General features: G+C 53.9%; 7 protein-coding genes across 7 annotated transcripts; all 7 read left to right on the top strand.

Annotated features, from left to right (window-relative positions):
* Positions 1 to 4,517: 4,517 nt before the first annotated feature.
* PHYSODRAFT_372950 (hypothetical protein) lies at positions 4,518 to 5,039 on the top strand (the record flags this gene model as incomplete). Its single annotated transcript, XM_009520670.1, has 1 exon — positions 4,518 to 5,039. A coding segment is annotated over one exon (522 nt), but the record flags the coding sequence as incomplete, so codon positions are not given.
* Positions 5,040 to 5,158: 119 nt separating this feature from the next.
* On the top strand, positions 5,159 to 5,461 carry PHYSODRAFT_481341 (hypothetical protein; the record flags this gene model as incomplete). Its single annotated transcript, XM_009520669.1, has 1 exon — positions 5,159 to 5,461. A coding segment is annotated over one exon (303 nt), but the record flags the coding sequence as incomplete, so codon positions are not given.
* Positions 5,462 to 5,680: 219 nt separating this feature from the next.
* On the top strand, positions 5,681 to 6,073 carry PHYSODRAFT_463679 (hypothetical protein; the record flags this gene model as incomplete). Its single annotated transcript, XM_009520668.1, has 1 exon — positions 5,681 to 6,073. A coding segment is annotated over one exon (393 nt), but the record flags the coding sequence as incomplete, so codon positions are not given.
* Positions 6,074 to 7,610: 1,537 nt separating this feature from the next.
* On the top strand, positions 7,611 to 8,093 carry PHYSODRAFT_482588 (hypothetical protein; the record flags this gene model as incomplete). Its single annotated transcript, XM_009520667.1, has 1 exon — positions 7,611 to 8,093. A coding segment is annotated over one exon (483 nt), but the record flags the coding sequence as incomplete, so codon positions are not given.
* Positions 8,094 to 8,474: 381 nt separating this feature from the next.
* PHYSODRAFT_376258 (hypothetical protein) lies at positions 8,475 to 8,699 on the top strand (the record flags this gene model as incomplete). The annotated part of the gene is made up of 1 exon (XM_009520666.1): positions 8,475 to 8,699. A coding segment is annotated over one exon (225 nt), but the record flags the coding sequence as incomplete, so codon positions are not given.
* Positions 8,700 to 9,543: 844 nt separating this feature from the next.
* On the top strand, positions 9,544 to 10,943 carry PHYSODRAFT_324861 (hypothetical protein; the record flags this gene model as incomplete). The annotated part of the gene is made up of 2 exons (XM_009520665.1): positions 9,544 to 10,661; positions 10,775 to 10,943. The coding sequence occupies 2 exons, from the start codon at positions 9,544 to 9,546 to the stop codon at positions 10,941 to 10,943; spliced, it is 1,287 nt and encodes a 428-aa protein (XP_009518960.1).
* Positions 10,944 to 13,959: 3,016 nt separating this feature from the next.
* On the top strand, positions 13,960 to 15,133 carry PHYSODRAFT_482055 (hypothetical protein; the record flags this gene model as incomplete). The annotated part of the gene is given in 2 exon segments (XM_009520664.1): positions 13,960 to 14,650; positions 14,667 to 15,133. 2 exon segments carry the CDS (start codon positions 13,960 to 13,962, stop codon positions 15,131 to 15,133), a joined length of 1,158 nt encoding a protein of 385 aa, XP_009518959.1.
* Between the last annotated feature and the right edge of the window lie 4,833 nt (positions 15,134 to 19,966).

Genomic DNA, 19,966 nt, shown 5'->3' with positions numbered 1-19,966 from the left:
TCGCTCCAAAGGCGCCGACGGAGCCGAAGAAGCTCGGCCCCCCGCCCGTCATGTCGGACCGCGAGGTGCGGCTAGTCGTGCGGAAGGCAGCAACCGGTGACTTTTCCGCCTCCCAGATCAAGGAGCTCGTCAGTAGTGCTGCCTCTCTACGCACCGTCCAGCGCGTTCTTGCGAGCGTGGATTGGTTGCAGTACGCGAAGATGGACAACACGCTGGAGCTCACGGCTGAGCACAAGCTCGCTCGCCGTGAGTTCGCGAAGGAATGTCTACTCTACTCCAAGGATGTCTGGCCGCGCGTCGTCTTTTCCGACGAAAAGAAATGGAACCTGGATGGTCCAGACGGGTATCAGCGCTACTGGCAGGACCTGCGGGTCCCGAGGCGTCAAAACGTCCGGCGCCAAAACGGCGGTGGTTCGCTTATGGTCTGGGGTGGCGTTAGCCGCGGTGGTAAGACGGAGCTAGCCATTCTTGTGGGTAAGCAAAATTCAGATGACTATGTGTATACTCTCTCTGAATACATGCTTCCTTACGCTCACAAGCACTTTGGGCTGGAGTATATCTTTCAACAAGATAATGCTTCTATCCATACGTCGAAGCGCACGGCCGATTTTTTTGAAGAGCAAGAGGTGATGGTGATGAAGTGGCCCGCTCGTTCTCCGGACCTTAATCCGATAGAGAACTTGTGGGCCATTTTGTCGCGCACGGTGTACGACAACGGCAAGAAGCAGTACTCCAGTGTGTCCGAGTTGCGCGAAGCGGTTCTGGCGGCGTGGGAATCTGTCGACCAAGCGACCCTGGCAACCCTGGAGGACTCCATGCCCAAGCGGCTCGTCGAAGTACTGGAAAAGAAAGGAGGAAAGGCACACAACTAGTTGACCCACATGTTACAATCATTCATAATATATGAATTTTTGTATGGTCCAATCTGCGTGATAATTGTGTCACTAAGCCATATTTGTCTGCTTGTATGTGAGCCCCACCACAGCCATGGAAATACCGATCGTTAACACAAGAGCGGGGTCGGTAACGGTAGTAGCAGCAACATATCTAAAGCGCAGCTCCTAACTCTAAATATTGACTGAGATATAGCTACAAACTCGGGTGCGTGATTGCACTTGGCGCGGAGTGTATATTCACTCTGTTCCAACCGCTACTCTTTTTTGTAATCCCAAACCGCTCGTGCTCGACGACTTTCACCCAATGAATGCCTTACGTTTGATGAATTTTGCCCAATCGGAAGCCCCTCTAAACTAGGGCATTTTTCCAACCGTTCCGACCATATTTGGTTGGAATTTTGTCAGAATATTTGTAATGCCATACAAATTCTATATAAATGCATATCCCAAAAATATCCTTCAGTTTCCAACCTGAATGGTCGCTACATATTTTTTTGTTCAGAGTGAAAGGGCAGGCAGGCTAGCATGTCGATCGCATCGCTTGCTCCTGCCAACAGCAAGAAGGCCAGTACGACGGCGATCAACTCGTTCACGACGTTCCTGGCCGCGGAGAGCATGACACTCGAAGCCACCCACAGGCTTATCGACGGGGATAAGACGGGTAAGGCATTGCGTATTATACTAGACAAGTATGCATATTCGTTAACCACGTCAGCCGATAAGGTGAGGGCGACCAATACGTGTCTAGCATACTATGGCAACATCAAGAATTGACTAGTAGATAAGTACCCGCTACATGGAGCTTTGGTTAAATCTCAGCTCCAAAAAATTCTATCAGGCCTGGGTAAGTATTGTAGTAACCGAGAGGAGGTCGGCGACGAGAAGAAAGCACCCCCGTGCTCTAAACAAGACTTAGAACCTATGGTGTCTCTACTGTACTCAACGGCAGCGACGGAGAGTGAATACCTCGCCGCGGCACTAGTCGTGATGATGTCGTACCTTTACGGTCGAAGCTCGGACGCGGAAACAGTCGAGAAGAGCCAGCTATCCATCTTGCCTGGTAAGTAATTGATTATCACGTTCTTAGCAGAATTATTTTAACACTGAGTTCATTTATGTTAGGTGGAGTCTTATTTCTTCGATTTAAGCGGGTTAAAACAGCTTTACTCCAAGGCATCTCCTTATTCAAGGACCCAACGAATTTCTTGACATGTCCTCTGCAAGCTTTGGCTGTGGCGCTGGTTATGCAGAAGGCACCAAGCTAGCGCATGTTCCCTCAGTTCATCGCCAAAAAGCACAGATCAGATGATATTGATGATGTACAGGAGCTTACACTGATCGAACTACTGGAAGTTGATGATGACCAGCCTTCTATGGAGGAATCTGAAGCACCTTCGACAAAGCGGGCGGTTCCTGGTGCACAAGCATACGTCAACAGGTTGCTGATTAGAGTTAAGAAGCTCGCCGATTTGCGAAGCATTGGCATGACGCCGGAGCTTACCTCCCATTCCTTTCGACGTGGTGGGGCCATGCATGCCAACCACGGTAGCTTGGCCGAGAACTGGATTATTGAGCGTGGCGGCTGGCAGTTGGACCGCGTCAACAAGGGCTTCGGGTACATGCTTGGTACAACCCAAGCCGACCAAAAGGTGTCCCGCGTCCTGAGTGGCTGGAAGCCCAAGGACGGCGCACGGCTACCAACGCTAGCCGCTCTGGACACGCCAGTCTTGGTCCGCGCTCGCAAGTTGCAGCAACTTCTCTTTTCCAGCACGATGGCGTTCGCTGACGCTGCTTTGAACCTTGACGACGACGTCGCTGATGTCCTTACGGCTACCCTGTTCATGCATTACCCCGACATGTTAGTGCTCTGCCCAAGCAGCCCACTCATCACGAAGATACGTGAGCTCCTAACACAACGAGCCATCGGTGAGTCCGAGCTGCTCGCGTGACAATTAGCCAGGCATTCGCGACGCCTCCTGAGTCGAAGGCGTCTGCTAGTGGTGGAGAGGTGCCGTCGCCTGCGTTGATTGATCTCATCAAGCGCCAGTCCGAGCAGATCGATGTTTTAATCCTACAGAACAAACGACTCGACGAGCGCATATTAGCTGTTGAAGCACACCTCAAGACACTTACCAGCACAACCGCAACTCAACCAGCAAACGCCGACGCCACGCATCCTGCCTTCGAGCAACCACCGCCAGTAGGAGCTACGACGACACGCCTGAAGAAGAAGGGAGCCCAGTCGTTGTCGGCGATCTGGTTCGAGTGGTTTACAGCGGAACCTCGCGTGTATGCGTCGCGTTCTGTAAAGAAGACAGCGTTGTACGAGTACAGGCACATCGCAGGGTATCTCATGCTTTTCTTACCTAAAGGTTTCGCGCTTGACACTTCGTCGCCTGCATACAAAAGCGAAGTGCTCGAGCTTGGCGATAAAGCACAACAGAACGCACTCACCTTCTTGAAGTCGCACGGCTCCTCCGCCGTCGCAGCAGATACAGCGTTGAAGGCGTTTCGTCAGATGCAGAAGCTTGGAAAGCTTGACGAGCTTATCACACAGTTCCATGAATGCGTTGATCGTGGCTCCGTTGTCGATCCAACGCCGCCTTCGGCATTGCCGTCGTTCATATGGCTGAAGCCTAAGCAAGATTAATCATAGCATAGAAGCAGACTCCAGAAAAGCAAAGTTAAAGCGGCCTCGCAGCACATTGATCAAGCATGTAAACACCATCAAGTAGAGAACGACAACAACATGATATGGGTGAACCTCTTTGTGTATTTACTCGCACTTGACTGACACTATAATACAAACAACACTGCACAAGCCATAAAGTCAGAAGTGAATATTCCCCCAACCAAAAGCGCATCAGTATTTACCTTGGCTTGTTGGCTCGAAGACCGAGCCGCAGTCCGCGTCGCCCCCGCTGCTGCTGTCTCGTCGTGCTGCCGCTGGTCTCGGCGACCGCCACCCCGCGCAACGCAATGCCGCAGTGCACGTCGCCGCTGTCGCCGACCTAGTCCTGGTGCTGCGGGCCTTGGGGCCACCACCCCGCCCGAGGCCAAGCCGCCGTCTGCATTGCCGCCACCGCCCGCCTGCTCCTGGTGCCACTGACCTCGAGGGCCATCACCCCACCCGAGGCCAAGCCGCCGTCCGCGTTGCCGCCACCGCCCGCCTGCTCCTGGTGCCACTGACCTTGAGGGCCATCACCCCGCCCGAGGCCGAGCACCGTCCGCGTCTCCGCTGTCGTCGTCGTCCGCGCGTTGTCTGGCTGGAAAGGCTGACTGAGGGAAATATTACTGGATAGTGTGTGTTGTCACTAAATATGTAATAGATGTCATTAAAGTGATTTGGTCGAGTACCGGTGCAGGTTGGACTCCTTGGTCGGACAGTTGGAATTTTGACGGTATGGACTGTTGCATAGGAGGCCCGGAAAAACACATTCCCCAAAAATTAGTACGACGATGTGGTCCACATGGAGATTTTGGTTAGACACAAGGTCAGATATTTTCCGTGGTCTCAATTCGTCCCCCTGTTTGCGTGTGTGGTCTGGTGGCAAACCGCATTTCGCACAGAAGAAGGCAGACATTTGTCGAACCGGAATGGAAGACCATGATTGGGAGAAGTTAGAGCGCACCGTGCGCGAGATTCGCGACAATACCGTCACCACACGCTCACGCGCCACGTACCAGAACTCGTATTGCCGTTTCCTCGCTTGGCTTGTCCGCAACAAGCCGCACCTCGCACCCCAGCCTTTCCTCGAAGCACTCGATAATACGGCTGACGGAAGCCTGCAGCAGCTGCGCACTACGATCAAGGCCCTCATCACCCAGGATCGCCGTGTTGTCCCTCTGGACTTTGCGGCAGTAGCGGCAGAAGACTTCGTCACCTGGCTCGTGACTCTAGTGCGAACGGACGGTGGGGCTCTGAGCTCTTCGGTCCTAAACACGCACCGAGAAGGGCTGTTCAACCTCTTCCGTGACTACGGCTGCACCATGAGCAAAAATTTAGAGTCTGAGCTCACGAACTACTTCAAAGGCCTCAAGAATAGACTCGCAAAGGCCGCAGCAAACGGCGAGAGATCCGTGAAAACTGGCAAGGACCTGCTCATGTTCGACCTGTACTCCTTCTTGTGGAAGAAGATGCTTGTCCACTCGAGCAAGGAGATGTCGTTTGCGCATGCCTACATGGTGATAGCGTGGAACCTAATGTGCCGTTCGTCGAATGCCTTTACTCGCACATGGAGTGGAGACGCGACGCGCTGTAGATTTATTTCGCCCATATGAAAAACAACCAAGGTGGCGAACGCCCACGAGACCCACGTCATATCTACGCCAATCCGCTGCAACCTAGTATCTGCCCAATTGTAGCACTAGGTCTCTACTGGACGGTGTCTAATTTCGATGGAAGTGATCTCCTCTTCCCCGGAAACAACCAGTACGAGCGCTTCCGAAAGTGCTGGCTGCAGCTGCTTTCGCAAGACGACGTCGCGACCGAGTTGAAGCGCCAAGGACTCGATGCAAACGAGCTAGGAACCCACTCAATGCGAAAAGGATCAGCGACGTTTTGATCGTCAGGATCAACAGCGTGGCCGTCATCTACCGCTGTCCATTTGCGAACGGGGTGGTCTCTTGAAGGTGTGCAGAACACGTATCTGCGTTACGAAGCTGCTGGCGATATGCACGTGGGCCGTACAGTAGCGGGCCTGCCAACAGAAAGTTACAAGTTTTCGACGGTAGCTCCTCATTTTGACGCACGCGATGAGTGTGTTGAAATGAGTATGAGGCTGATGTTTCCGGCTCTACCCGAAAGGCTGGAGTACATTGCAGAGTACTGTTTGGCTTCTCTAGTCTATCATGCCGCTTTCTTGAAGAAAACGCTTGCACCCCAGCACCACGTGTTTGAGACGCCCGTGTTTCAAGACGAAAACCTACTATCAAGTCTCTCTGCGCGAATTCGAACTGGCTATGGCTGCGCTGAAGCACGCATTCGTCCGATTGGAGTTCCCCCTCGTGTCTCGATTCTCTGTGAAATGAAGGGACTGAAGGACGGCTTGCTCAAGACGGTGAAACAAATCGAAGCTACACGGCTTGATACTGTCCAGGACATCATCTCAGAGCTGGAGAAGAGGGCTATCGGAGCAGGAACAGTTACTTACGACGGGCTGAATGATGCTATTAGGGCGTGCCTTCGTGATACCGGTGTTGCCGGCCTTGTGGAGAAGCTAGCAAGTGGGCAGGAGCCGGTTGTCGAAGCTAGTGGTTCAGATGCCGAGCCCCAGTGCCACTACTGGGGCGGCAAATTCCGTCGTGTGCCTGCTGATTTTGGGATCCCTGATAGTTCTGTTCGCCATGCATGGGTGATTTGGATGTGTGGTAATAAGGCCAAGCACCTCTCCGCCTTCTCGACTGCCGCGATATGCCTAGTCGAACGCTGCAAAAGCGCCTAAGCCAGCTGCGCAAGATCGAGAATGATGCCACATCTAAAAAGCTGCTTCAACTTGGCCAGTCCATCGACGCAGCGACTCAAGTCTTCTTAGCCTGTGCGGACAGCGTCACCGTGGACGATATTACGGAACACTCACAAAAACGCCGTCGTGGGCAACGCAGCTGGGCGACAGTAGGAAAGTTACTGCGGAAAAAGGCAAAGGGAACAGCCAACTAATGATGATCCATAGCAATGAGAACCATCATGACGTGCTAATGAGAACCACGCTATTTGCATTTGATATTACCAACTGTTCATTGCTGCTCGACTCGTGTATAACTTCGTTGATTACTGAATAGAGGCATGGCGAGCAATGATAGCTCGGTCTTGACCAGCGCGCCCTTGATCCCGCGATGTCCGTGCGTGTGGTGCTCTTCGGAGATGACCATGAACGCGAGCAGCTCTTGTGGCACGCGCAGCATCTGGGCCTCTTCGCATGCAGCTTGAGGTTCTCGATGTGCACATTCTTGTGGCTGTTCTAGCCGTCCTTGTCCTGAGCGAGCCGTGGTCTTGATGGGTGTAAAGTGGCGCGTGTGCTTGGGCTATCGATGGTGCTGGTGCTGGCCTAGTCGTCCTGCAAGTGCACACGCTTCATGAGCTCGCTGACTATCACGTCCTTGCGGTCCACGACCTTGCCCCTGGTGCCGTCGACCCTGATGAACTCGCTGACTTCCCTTAGAATGAAAGTACTTGAGTGCTTACCTGGCAATCGTTGTTACAGTAACTGCGCGGGCGCGGCGCGGTCGCCACCAGCAGCGTCTTGCACGTCGCCGGGGCCCAGAACATGTCGGCACTTGTAATCAGTAGGGGGAGCACCGAAGTAGTCTGCGGAGCTCTGTGTTTTGCGCCGAACGTTCGCTAATGAAGCAAACAAGAGCCTACCAAAATGCCTTTGCTCAACGCTACCTATCAAACATAATATACAGTATATTCTTCTGTATAACATTTGTCTAACGAGTTCCGTCTAAGAATCATTCGCCAGAAGAACGCAAACCGTTCGACCATGGAGCTCCTGTTTGCAGCAGCATCGACACGCCTGGACGGTTCGGGGGACGTGGGAGATCCACGAGATGCAGAAGTACCAGCATGCGGAGAGCAGCGTGACCTCGTATCGCGGCGCGATCGTGCGGTACCTTCAGTGGCTAGCTGCGAACAGACCCACGCTGACTAAGGAGAGATTCAAAGCAGCAGTAGATCTTGATAAACACGGTTCACCAACAAGAAATTCAATCATGGCCACTCTGGACTCAGCGCCTGCGTCTCCGTCTCTGTACTTTGCCAGCCTTCAGCCCGATGATTTCCTGAGATGGGTGCACGATCTCAAGGCCCCCAAAACTGGTTTGCATCTGTTCTACAACACGTACAACATTAAGCGAGCAGTGTTTCATTATCTGTGTGAGCTCTACGAGTGGAGGGTGCATGAAAATTTTGAAGAGAACCTATCGACATACATTAGCGGGTTGAAGCGAACACTTGCCAAGGACGAAACAGCGAAGGCCGGAAAAGAAAAAGAGCCTATTCCAATGCGTCTTTATCGCCGTCTCTCAGAAGTGATGCTAAGGTCTACAACGTGTTATATGGTGTTTGCGAGGACGTTCATGCTGTTAACGTGGAATTTGATAGCCCGAGGTTCGAGGACTGCGGCAATCTGCTTCTCGCATTTGGGATGGGCCGAAGATGCCTTGCGCGTGTATTTCACTAACTCAAAGACAGATCAACTTGGGACTCACCCACGCGACCCACGCCATATATATGCAAACCCGCTTCAACCAGAGTTATGCCCAATTCTGTCGCTTGGGATGTTTTGCTTGTGCTACCAGTACTCATCTGATGACCGACATTTGTTTCCTGGTGACAAGAGTCAAGCTGGCAGGTTTCGTGACAGTCTATCGCGGGTGATTCATATTCGTGCAGGGTGGTCGCTGGGGGCAGTACAAAACAGCTACATCAGACATGTTGATGCTGGTGATATATACGCTGGGCGCATATTGGCCGGACTACAAATTATGGAGCCCGAATTTGCTTCTCCGCCGTCGCATTTTTTGGTGTCTACCAACCAGTCTGCAAGATTTCTCGAGAAGGCCCAGGCTAGTTGTTTTCCGAGTTTACCTTCGTCAGCCAGAGCAATTGGTGGTTTTGTGTTGGCTTCATTGGTCTATCATGCGGACTTTCTCAGATCAAGGCTGCCTCCTACGCATCCTGTTATGCAGTCGGCTCTCTTTGCAAACTCCGCCACCGTGCGTCGACTGCAGCAGTTGTTAGCACCACCCGGAAGTCAAGACATCACACTTACAGGAATACCTCCTCACGTTGCGCTGCAACGAAATATGCAGGATCTTACACAACATGTTCACGATCTCACTGGACAAGTAACATCGCTAGCAGAAGAAGTAAAGTCGTTGAGAGCGGAAGTGGCTACACTGAGGACGGAGTCGGGCACTTGGACAAGTGTACAGTCAGCGAATCAGCAGCGCAACGCCGTTGCACCAGCGGCTATCAATACGGCGCTCGTCACGTAGCTTCTGGATGAAATGCGCGGTATGAAAGCATTGCTGGAAGCAATGCCGGCCAGCGTTCGTCAAGATGTGACCGACACTGTAATGGGCCTACTTTGGCTCACTACTTTAGCTTACACGTGTGCGCGTGTATGTGAGGAAGCGTAGCTTAGCTTAAATTAGAGTTAATTATACTCGGGCCTCCGCGTATAGATTAATCTAAATAAACGATCCAAATAATGATTTTGGGTTAAAATGAGAACTGCTATTTTTGTTTTATGTTTCTGACTTCCTCTAAATGTAATATGCTAAACTGGGAATCTGCCAACGGCTGGTTAGCAGAATTCTAACGCTATGCATGTCGCTGATTGGCTAAAAGATGCTGCTCTCAGCCAATAGGAATCCTAAGTCTCGATGGACCACCCGTCGTGGTGGTCGTAAATGTATGTAGCCTTTGGTGTGTCTACACCAAGGTCGAGATTGTCTTTCGAACCTCTAACAGACGTCGTGTCTGTTAGAGTTACAAGTGACTGTAGCCACTTGTGCGTGTAACTCTGTTACACCATCCCCCCCTCAAGGTTAGACGCGCCGAGTCACGGCACGTCAATCAGGAAATTGACCATTCGTCAATTCTTTACGTTGGGAGAAAGAAACTCGAGCTCATTCCGCAATGAGCTCGCCTCAGAAGAAGACCGACGCCGTAGCAGAGGAGAAGTCCTCTGCCGGGATAGAGACTCTCTCTATCACCGAGTATCGCGAGCGTCACAAAGCAAAGCGTGACGCTCTTGCTGCCAAGGCTGCGGCGGGGACAACTCAGCCAGAGATTGTCCTCGAAGGTTCTTCTGTAGTCAACGATGCCGTTGACATCGAGGACGACGACGTGGAGATGGAAGAGGGCGAGGCCTCTTCTAGCAAGCGCAAGGAGTCTATCGACAGCGATAGTCTCGACCCGCATGCCGAGTCGAGACGCCCTCGTGAAGGAGACGACTCGGACGCTTCGAGCTCGAAGCGTTCGCGCAGCGAGAGCGACACTCCGCTCTCTGCTGCTGGGGCTTTAAGGTCCCCGCGTGAGGTGGCGACTTCAAGCTCTCCGCGTGCAGCTCAGGCAGCGCGCGATCCGTGGATGCCGTCTGCGTCAGAGATCGCAGACCGCGTGGGCAACACTGTGCCTCCAAACGAAATTCCGCTGTACGTATGCAGCGGTATCCACGACGATGCTGTTGCGGAGGAGCAGCACTTTGATCCGTTAACGAATCAAAGGCGCGATTATTACATCGGGCTCTTCCACGAGCTCCGGTACTTCTCCAGCAAGAAGACCTCTTCTCGCAGCAAAGTGCCTGAGTGGCAGGCACTTTGTCAAAGTTGGAACGCTTTTGTTGAGAACTTCAACAAGAAGCCGGCTGCTTACCGCGAGCGGGTTAAGCATGCCCGTGAACGCTTCGAGACATTCTCGACGCGCGGGAGGCTGGAGCAGCTCCAGCGATCCTCTGCAGACGCTGGTATTCCATGCGCTGTGCCCGAAGGCCATCAGTGCACGTTGTGTCTTCCGGGTGCGGCGCGCTTGAGCGACCGTGACCTAAACGGGTACACGACGATTCGTGTACCTGAGAGTCTCAAGGATCTCCGTGCCAAGTTCTTGGCACGTGAGGAACGCGGCGATCGTGGGGCCTCGGGCGCTGTAGGTGACCACAGCGCTCGCACTACCTTCGCGTCGGCAGTGCGTGGTGAGCTTCGTACTCCCTCACCATTTCCGGAACGTCCTGCAGCAGGACGTTCCGTGGCTCCCATGTATCGTGGTGGGGCGGAAACCCTCTCCAATGAATACGATAACGAACCGGCTGCCGGTTCGTTTTCGGGATACTATGGTTCACAATACGCTCACAATACGCTCAACAATCCAGCGTGTTGAGCCGCGGGCGTCGCGGATCGGAGGCGGCGGTGGTGGGAACACGCTCCGGGTATCGTCAACCTGGGGTTGACCTTGGCCCGACGCTCGAGGAGCGGGTCGTTGCTGTGGAGCAGCTTCAGAGCCGTGAGTTCGCCGCTCTGAAGCAGGAGATGGCGACCTGAGAGCTCAAGTTGCTCAGGCCTCGCAGACCGCGTCGGACCTCTCTCTCGACGTGGGTGGTCGCGTCGTGCGCTTGGCCCAGCGCGTTCACGCGCTGGGGCAGAGGTTCGCTCCCGCTGGGGCTTCCGCTTCGGGCCAGCCGAGCTAGGTGGCTCGTGCTGCCGGTATGGTGTCAGCCGCCCGACGTAAAAAGTCGGATGGAGGCGCATGCTAGATGGAATATCTAGCGTGTAGGCGTTGCCATGCCGTGCCAACACAGTGAACGGCCCGATGAAGCGCGGAGCGAGCTTGCTCGCCCCGAAGTCGGAAACGGCATGTTTAGGCAGGTTTTGAGTAGCTAACAAAACCAATGAACCCTTCTTGAATTCATTTGTGTTGCCCCTACCAACATTGTCTACGTTCAGCTTCTGTCGGTCGACAGAAGCTGCAATAGCGTCTTGGACATACCGAATGACGGCCTGTCTGCGCTGCACGAAGTTGATTGCGTCCGAGCGGAACTCGTTCAGCTCGTTTCTAGCAGTAGGCCCGGCCTCTGCGTTCGTCTTCGCGGTGTCTGTGCCCTGCATAGACCCGTTCTTCTTCTTCTTCTTCTTGCTCTTGTCGGCGTCTGTGCCCTGCACAGACGCGCGCTTCTTGTTCTTCTTGCGCGTAGTCGCGGCTGACACTGTGCAAGTGTCAGCGGCATTCTGCGGCTGCTGCGTTGCAGTCGTAGATCCTCCCCCACTTAAGGAAGGAGCCACCAGCCCGAGTAGACTCGGGAGGCGTGGGTGCCTGATGGCATTCACGTAGAACGGTGTATGCCCGGTCGAGGCATGCACTGAGTTGTTGTTGGCGAACTCCGCCATCGGCAGACACTCGCTCCAGTGTTGGAACGAATGAGCGTAGCTCTTAAGCACGTCTACGAGCACGCGGTTCACGCGCTCGGTCTGCCCGTCCGTCTGCGGATGGTCCGCAGTCGACATCGAAAGTTGACTCCCAAGAAGTGTAAACACTTCTTGCCAAAGGTGTGCAGTGAAGCGCGGGTCTTGATCCGACACAATGTCGATCGGCATGCCATGGTGTTTGAACACCATGTCAACGAACAGACGCGAAGTCTGTTTCGCAGTCACTTCAGCGGGTACCGCAGTAAGATGTACCATCTTGCTGAAGCGGTCAACAAAGACCACAACGCCCGTGTTCCCCTGGCTGTCCGGGGGAAGACCGAACACGAAGTCCAAAGACATGGACTGCCAAAACTCCGACGGAGTCGGTAGTGACTGCAAGGGAGCCTGCGCGAAAGGCGCGGGCTTCAAACGTTGACGCACGGACGTACCCATTTGTACTGGTGGGCCCAGTAGAAGTCTCGCGTGAGAAGAAGGTATGTCTTCTCACGGCCCGGATGCCCCGCAGTCGGTGCATCGTGATACTCGTACATGATCCTGAGTCGCAGGTCATGGTCATTGGGCATACTCACTCACTTCGGATAAACGCACGCTCGAGCTGCTCGAATAGATGATCGAGTTCCGAAGAGTAGAGAAGAGAGCTCCGTTTACTTAATAAAGCAGCCTCGAGCTTTGACGCCACCTTCTGCGTCACGTCCAGTATATCCTGCCTCGAGAATTCACTGTAAACGCGGTAGATATACCCCCGAAGCACACTCCACAAACGCGGTCCGCGTTGTCGTCGACTGCACTGTAGAGTAATATCCCGTCGTGCACCCGATAACGGTGTGCACGAGCACGAAGATGCTTCGGCAACTTCTGACGAGCTTTGTCAGAAGGCGCTGAGCCGTAGGCCAGCAAGAGCTTCGCGCCCGCGTCGTGCACGTACGCGACCTTCACGTCGTCCAACAGTGACGACGTTGGGGTGCTCGATCGCATGGCGTCAATGGCATTGACGTCGGCATCAGTCGTGGCGTAGTCAGGCCGACGCGAGAGCGCGTCGGCCACCACATTGAGTCTTCCGGGTTTGTACTCAACCCGGAAGCTGTACTCTGCGAAGAATGAGAGCCATCTCGCCATCCGTTGCGAGATGTGCGGCGACTTCACAGCCGTCCGAAGCGACGCGTGGTCCATATAGACCACGAACGGTTTGCTTCCGAGTAGATACACTCGGAACTTCGCAAGTGCGTACTTCATGGCAAGGAGCTCCTTGTCATGAACCGGCTAGTTGCGCTCAGCTGGCTTCAGCTGACGCGATTGGTAGTAGACGACACGATCACGGCTCTCGTGATCGTGCTGCATCAACGCACATCCGATTGCGAAGTCGGATGCGTCGCACACAACGTGGAACGGGCGATCTTGGTCGGCCACCGCCAAGATCGATGCTTCCGTCAAGCCCCGCTTGACTGCATCGAAGGCCTGCTGACACTCAGCAGTCCAAATCCACTCGGCGTCCTTCTTCAGGAGCTGTGACAGCGGGTGTATCATGCTCGCGTAGTCCTTCACGTACTTGCACAAGTACGTGGCCAAGCCAAGGAACTGCCGCAGTCCCTTGACATTCGACGGCGTCGGTCACTCATTGATCACTCTGACCTTCTCAGGGTCAGGGCGGACACCGTTCTTCCCAACGAGACACCCGAACACGGGTATCTCGCTCGCCCCGAAGATACACTTCTTCAGGTTCGCATAGAGCTTGTGCTTGCGCATGAGTGCAAGCAGCTTCCGGAGATGCACCATGTGCGTCTCAACATCGCTCATCCCGTCCGCAGCCCGGCTGTGGACGAACACATCGTCGAAGTAGCTCGGTGCGAAGTCGCGCACCGAGCGCAACAAGTGCGTCACGCACCTGTTGAAGGTCGCAGGGGCGTTCGTCAGACCCTGAGGCATCACTAGCCACTCCCAGAGCATGCCGCTCGGCGTGCTCACTGCCGTGAGAGGGATATCGCTCTCACGCATGAGGATCTGATAGAGCCCATCGCGCAGATCAAGAGCACTGTAGATAGTGCTCCTGGCCATCGAATCGATGATAACATCTTTTCGCGGTATCGGTGTCTGCGCCGGCATCGTCGCATCGTTCAACTTGTTGTACGCATGAACGATGCGCCAGCCGCCCTTTGGCTTCTTGACACAGAACGTCGGAGCACTGTGCGGGGATTTCGATTCCCGCACTTGTCCAGCTTTGCGACGACTCTCAGAGATCCGCCAGCTTCGGGGACGAATGTCTTCGTCGCACAGGGACTGGAACGCTCAGCTGCCAAAGTCCACCAGACACAACTGGAAGAAGCTGTCTCGGCGGTTCAAGGTCATGTACTGCCGTACGACTGGTTCCAACTCTGAGCGCTATTACACCATGAAAGTGCGTTCAGGCGAGACTCCACGCAAGTTCTTCTACCGGCTGAACGCAGCTGCGGTCAAGGCCGGGATTGAGTTCCAGAAGTCATCCAAGCATCGGGAGCGACACCTTCGTCGCTTCATCAAGAAGCTGAAGGATACCCAGCTGAAGACCGCGCTGCAGGGACAGAAGTTCAAGAGTATCAGCGAGGTTGAGCATGCGTTGAGACGCCACGAGGACATCTGGCGTGAGGAAGTCTATGACACTCACCCGCCACGACGTGACTTCCGCGCTGACAACGACCCGCAAGGCCGTTTCAAAGCTCGAAGGCCTGGACGCGCTTTTGTCGTTCAAGGTTCAGAACCTGATTCAGACTCCGAGCCTGAACGGCGTGTCCGGTTTGAAGAGCTAGATGATGAAGTCAAGCCGGCCACTCAGGTGGCGCTCGCCAAGGGACGTGACAAGGGTGTGAGTGAACCTTGTGCCAGCTGAAACGCATCCCGTGTTCACGGTGGAGAATGTCACGAAGGAGATTTATCGTGTTTTGGATGCTGAAGGATGGCGTCCTCCACCTCAGTTTGGAAATGCGGATCTGCGTTCAGGCAACCCAGATCTGCGTTCAAGACCGATGTCACCGCGTTCAAGCAATTCGCCGTGGCAGATGACTTGTGAGAACTGTGGAGGGTTTGGACACTCGAAGGAGAGCTGTTGGGCGGACCTGATCTGTGATCGCTGTCACCAACAAGGTCACCCGACTGATGCTTGCCGCACCAACCCATGTCCTGGCTGCAACCAGTTCCATCGTGGATTCTCGTGTGAAGATTGGAGAGCTATCCAAGCAGTGAAGAAGATGCACCGCCAAGGTGCACTCTACGACCAAACTCTGGACGCACTCCAGACTGGTGAGGCCGACTCTGGGAAGAAGCCGTTAAACCACTAAGCCCGCTGGAAGGGGTTCCAGAACGCGTCGGGTGAAGAAGACCCCAGAGTTGTGCGCCCTAGTGTACGTCGGCCCGGAGCTGAGAAGAAGAAGAAAAGACCAAGATAACCAACAATGCATGACCGTGTTTCAAGATTCATCCCCTGATTCAACCAACCTGCGTTCAGATAATGTGCGCTCAGACAATGTGCGCTCAGAATCTCCGGATTCAGTTGCCCCGATTGAGTTCCGACTTCAGCCGGGTGGACGCTATGGATGGTGGGAGGATCACGAACCCGAGGATGCGCATGAGGTTGCTATGGTGCATGGTGCTGTGAATGACTGTCGAACCAAGATCCTCCTGGACACTGGAGCGTCTGTGAGCATGCTGAGTTTTGATTTTGCGCGTAAGGTGAAGCTCAAGCTCCGGACACACAAACAGATGAAGGTTTCAGGGTTGGGGGGTGTTCCGACATACATCTCAGCACATGCAGAAGTCAAGATCACGCTTGGTCCAAGAGTGGTCTATATTTTCAGGCTTTGGGTCGCCAACATTGGCGAAGGAGTGGATGTTTTGCTTGGTATAAACTTCATGTTCAGTGCGGGTGTGCGATTGTCGACTCGAGAAGGGCTGATTCAGCTTCCAGACGAAGAGACGATTTTGATGTACGGTGGACCTGATCGCAGTCGAATGGGCTTAGATATCCCTGTGCGGCCAACGGAGACTTTGTTCCTTGAACCGGGACGAAGTGCTGTGGTGCGTATTTATTATGGACAATCCAACCCTCAGCGTGGAGTCGTTTGGGCTGGACGCGGAGATCGATGGGTGACCAAGATCATTTATGCGTCCAAGTCCTGGCCGACTGCGGTCAAGGTTGTGAACATCTCGGACAAGTTGATATGGATCGATACGGGTACCGACATTGCCAGGATTGTTGAGTATGGATTCTTCCCGCGCTATGGCCGATTTGTGCGGCCAGGCACAAGGCAGTATCAGGAGTGGCAACAGCTCATTTATGAGAACACTCTGTCCGCTCAGGCTCAGATGCGGGCTGATCGACTGCTTCAGCTGATGCACGATCAAGCGCCGCCTTGTGTTCCGCGGAAGGCGTATCCTTGGCCGTCCAAGATTATGCTGCGGCCAACCCCTGGCACCGCTCAAGTTCGGATGGTGCAGGTGAACAAGAGGCCCAAGAAGCTGCGAGTCACCTTCGCCGAGGAAGATACTGATGAGCGGAGCCTGGACGCAGCTGAGCCAAGGAGCAGAGACGTTGGAGTGCAGACCGAACCAGACAGAGGTGAAGAGCCCCGCGTTCAAGATGCTGGAGTCGACACTCGAGGCCTTTGTCTGGCGAGTGCTGTTATAGCCTCCACGCCTTTCGGGGACGACGCAAGCTCTGAACGCAGATCTCCGGAAGCTGCTGATCAGTCAAAAACCTTGATCGCAGATTTAGATGAAGATGCAGTTTCAGACTTTCCGAGCCAGGGCTTTGTGAGTACGCCAGTAAGGAGGTTAGGGGCGGAGTACGCGAGGGTCATGCGTGTCTCAGCGGAAGAATTGGATCTGGAACCGGCTGTGTATGTGCGTGAAGGCAGTGAGTTGATGGCTCAATTGCGCGATCAGCTAACCATGCTGCATGAACTTCAGGACTTGTGCCCAGAGTGCAAAATTGATGAGGCAGATGTTGGCGAGCCAGGCGTTTCGACGCCGGAGATGGAAACGAAGCTGAGGAAGATCTTGAAATACCATCGCAAGATTTTCTTGGGCGACGGAAATGCTGCTCCAGTCCCTGCTCGAGGTGTAGTTTGCGATCTAGATGTTGGAAGTGTGCGGCCAGCGGTTCAGCGTGCGCGACAGATTGCTCCGCATTTGCTGGTCAAGGTTTATGAGTTGCTCAAGAAACTCCTTGAAACGGGACTGATTGAGCACTCTGAATCGGAATGGGCTTCGCCGATCGTCATCGTACTCAGGAAGAACGGAGTCGATATCAGGATGTGCATTGACTACCGCGTGGTGAACGAGTTTTTATCAAGCTATCGCGGTACCCGCTTCCCCTGATCGACGATCTTTTGATTGGGTTTGAGTCGGCAATGTGGTTTATGAGTCTGGACATGGCTAGTGGCTTCGGGGCGGTGTTGATGACTGAACGCGCAAAGCTGGTCTCGGCATTTATTTGCCCGTTTGGACATTTCCAGTGGATCAGGATGCCGTTTGGACTCAAGAACGTGCCCCTCATCTACCAGGCGGTGATCAACAACTGTCCGTGGGGATTTGTGCCTCTGCCACCTGAGGAAGAGGCTCTCGTCGACCGTGATGTGCTGGAATTCCTGAAACTGGATGGACCTGACGCTGACCGCACACGCGTCCAAGACCCTGAACACACATGCGATGAAGACTCTGAACGCAGTTTGCCTGTGGTCCCCGTTTTGACAGAGGAGATGACGGTGTTTCAGCGTAACATCCCTGCCCCCTCGCAGATGGGTCCAGTGCTTGGACGCAGTTCCTACATCGACGTTATTGCTCACGGTGCTCCGACCTGGGATCAGCTATGTGAGGACTTGAACGCACTTTTGTTCAGGTTGCGGTATTGGAATATCTCAGTGAGCCTCCCAAAAAGTGAGTTTGACAAGCTGACCATTCCGTACCTCTCCCATGAAATCAGCGCTGAAGGAATCCGAGCTACGCCCAAGATCGCAAAGTCCGTTCAGGACTTGCCGTTTCCGTCTACGCTCAAGGGGGTCCAAAGTTTCTTACGGAGTTTGAACTACTACAACAAGTTCATTGAGGACCTCCCAGTGGTGGCCGCTTCGCTCTATGAGTTGACCGAGGAACAAGTGCGTTCAGGCAGAAACCTTGAACGCGCAAAAGAGGAGTTTGAGATACTGAAACGCAAGATTGTCTCGATCCCGTTGTTGCGTCACCCGGACCGCGCGAAGCAGTTCGTCATCATTCCACATGCTAATCCATTGGCTGCTTGCGCAGTTTTGGGTCAGATGCATGATGGAGTGATTCAGCCGGTGCGATTCACTGGACGCATATTGAACAAGTTCGAGCTACGTTACCACATTGCGGAGAAGGAGGTGTTGGCGATATTGAGAGTGTTGGAATTGTTCCGACCGCTGATCTATAGTTCAGCGTCCCCTGTGATGATCTACACGCGGTATTCAGTGCTGAAATGGTTGCTGAACTCGAATTCCATCGAAGGTCGCTGCCTGAAATGGGGTCTGGAACTGTCTAGATGGTCGCTGGAGATTCGTCGCGTTCAACGAGACGAGGATGGCTTTGCCGCTATATTAGGGGCGGGTATTACCCCACGTGAACACTTGGACGCAGTCGTGGAAGAGCTGATTCCAGCCAAAGGACGTGTCAAGAAGCCACCTGCGGTCAGCATCGAAATGCTTGAATCAGACTATCAAGGTGTGGTTCTCAGCTTCGATGGTGTGGCCAAGACTTCAACGCGTGTTGGGAGCTGCGGGTGTGTTCTCTGGCAGTTACCTGGTTGGGAAGTCCTGGACGCACGTGGGTTCATCCTGGAAGATGTGACCGTAAACGACGCTGAGTACCACGGACTGCTGAACGGGCTAAAAATGGCATCTGAACGCGGAGTTGAGGACCTGGTCGCAGTTGGTGATTCAAGGATCGTGATTCAGCAGGTTCAAGGTTTGATAAACTGCAATCACCCCAACCTTCAGCGCAGGCTAGCTGAATATGAAGTCATCCGGACGAAGTTCAAGACTGTGCAACTGGTGCATGTCAAACGCCTCTACAATCAGGCTGCTGACTACCTGACATCGAAGACTCTAGCGTTGGGCAAGTCGTGGCAGGTTGAGGACGTCGATGAACGCTTGCACCTACGACTCGTGTCGCGGATAGCTGAGCAAGTGATGAAGCCTTCTGAGACCCCGAGCGAAGCACAAGTGCGTGCAAGGACTGTGGATGCTGATCTGGATGGAGTGTTTGACTCAGCTCCTTTGACACCTGCGGCTAAGGTTTTGGCTGTCTTGACCCGTGTGCATTCAAGGGACGAAGCTGATTCAGGCGAAACAATGGAACCTGTGGAATATCAGGCAGAGCGATGGCGGCGTATCAAGGTTCATCAGGATGGAGACACCTTCCTGATGCAGATCAAGAAGTATCTGAAGGGGGAACTTGATCAATTCTCCCACGCTCAGGTCAAGAAGATCGCTAAGTACGCCGACCAGTACGTCCTGGATTCCAGAGAAGTCTTGTATCGCTTGAACGCAGCTACCCGGGAGCGCCCTCGCGACAAGGAGTCAGAGCTGAGATTGGTTGTGCCGACAGACTTGCGTCCAGACATCCTGCACTATGCACATGAAGATGTTCAGGGGGGACACCAAGGCATAACTCGGACGTATGAAAAACTGCGTTCAGAGTTTTACTGGCCGCGGATGTACGCTGATGTGGAAGTTTTCGTGAAGGAGTGCACTGACTGCGCATCCGCCAAGGGACGCCCTCTGAACTCAGGACCTTCGCCCGGCAACATTGAGCCTAGTCGCCCGTTCGAAGTGGTGTCCATGGACTTTGTCACGCACCTTCCAAGCTCTGAACGCGGAAATACCTTTTTGCTCCTGTTTCAGGATGTATTTGCAGGCTATGTGATGTGCAAGCCGATGAGCTCGACAACTGCTCAGGAGTGGCCGAGGCGTACGAGGAGCGTGTTTTCAGACAGTTTGGTGCCAGTTCCAAGTTGCGTCATGACCAGGACCCAAGGTTCATGAGTGAAGTATTTTCCCGATTCAGGGATCTACTTGGCAGCAGACAGCGGGCAACCCTGGCGTACCGCCCTCAGGCAAATGGCCAACAGGAACGGTCCGTTCAGACGGTGATTCGCA

Source organism: Phytophthora sojae, assembly GCF_000149755.1.
Source record: "Phytophthora sojae unplaced genomic scaffold PHYSOscaffold_2, whole genome shotgun sequence".
In the NCBI taxonomy this organism is placed as follows: domain Eukaryota; phylum Oomycota; class Peronosporomycetes; order Peronosporales; family Peronosporaceae; genus Phytophthora; species Phytophthora sojae.
This window is presented reverse-complemented; position numbering and strand designations above follow the sequence as displayed.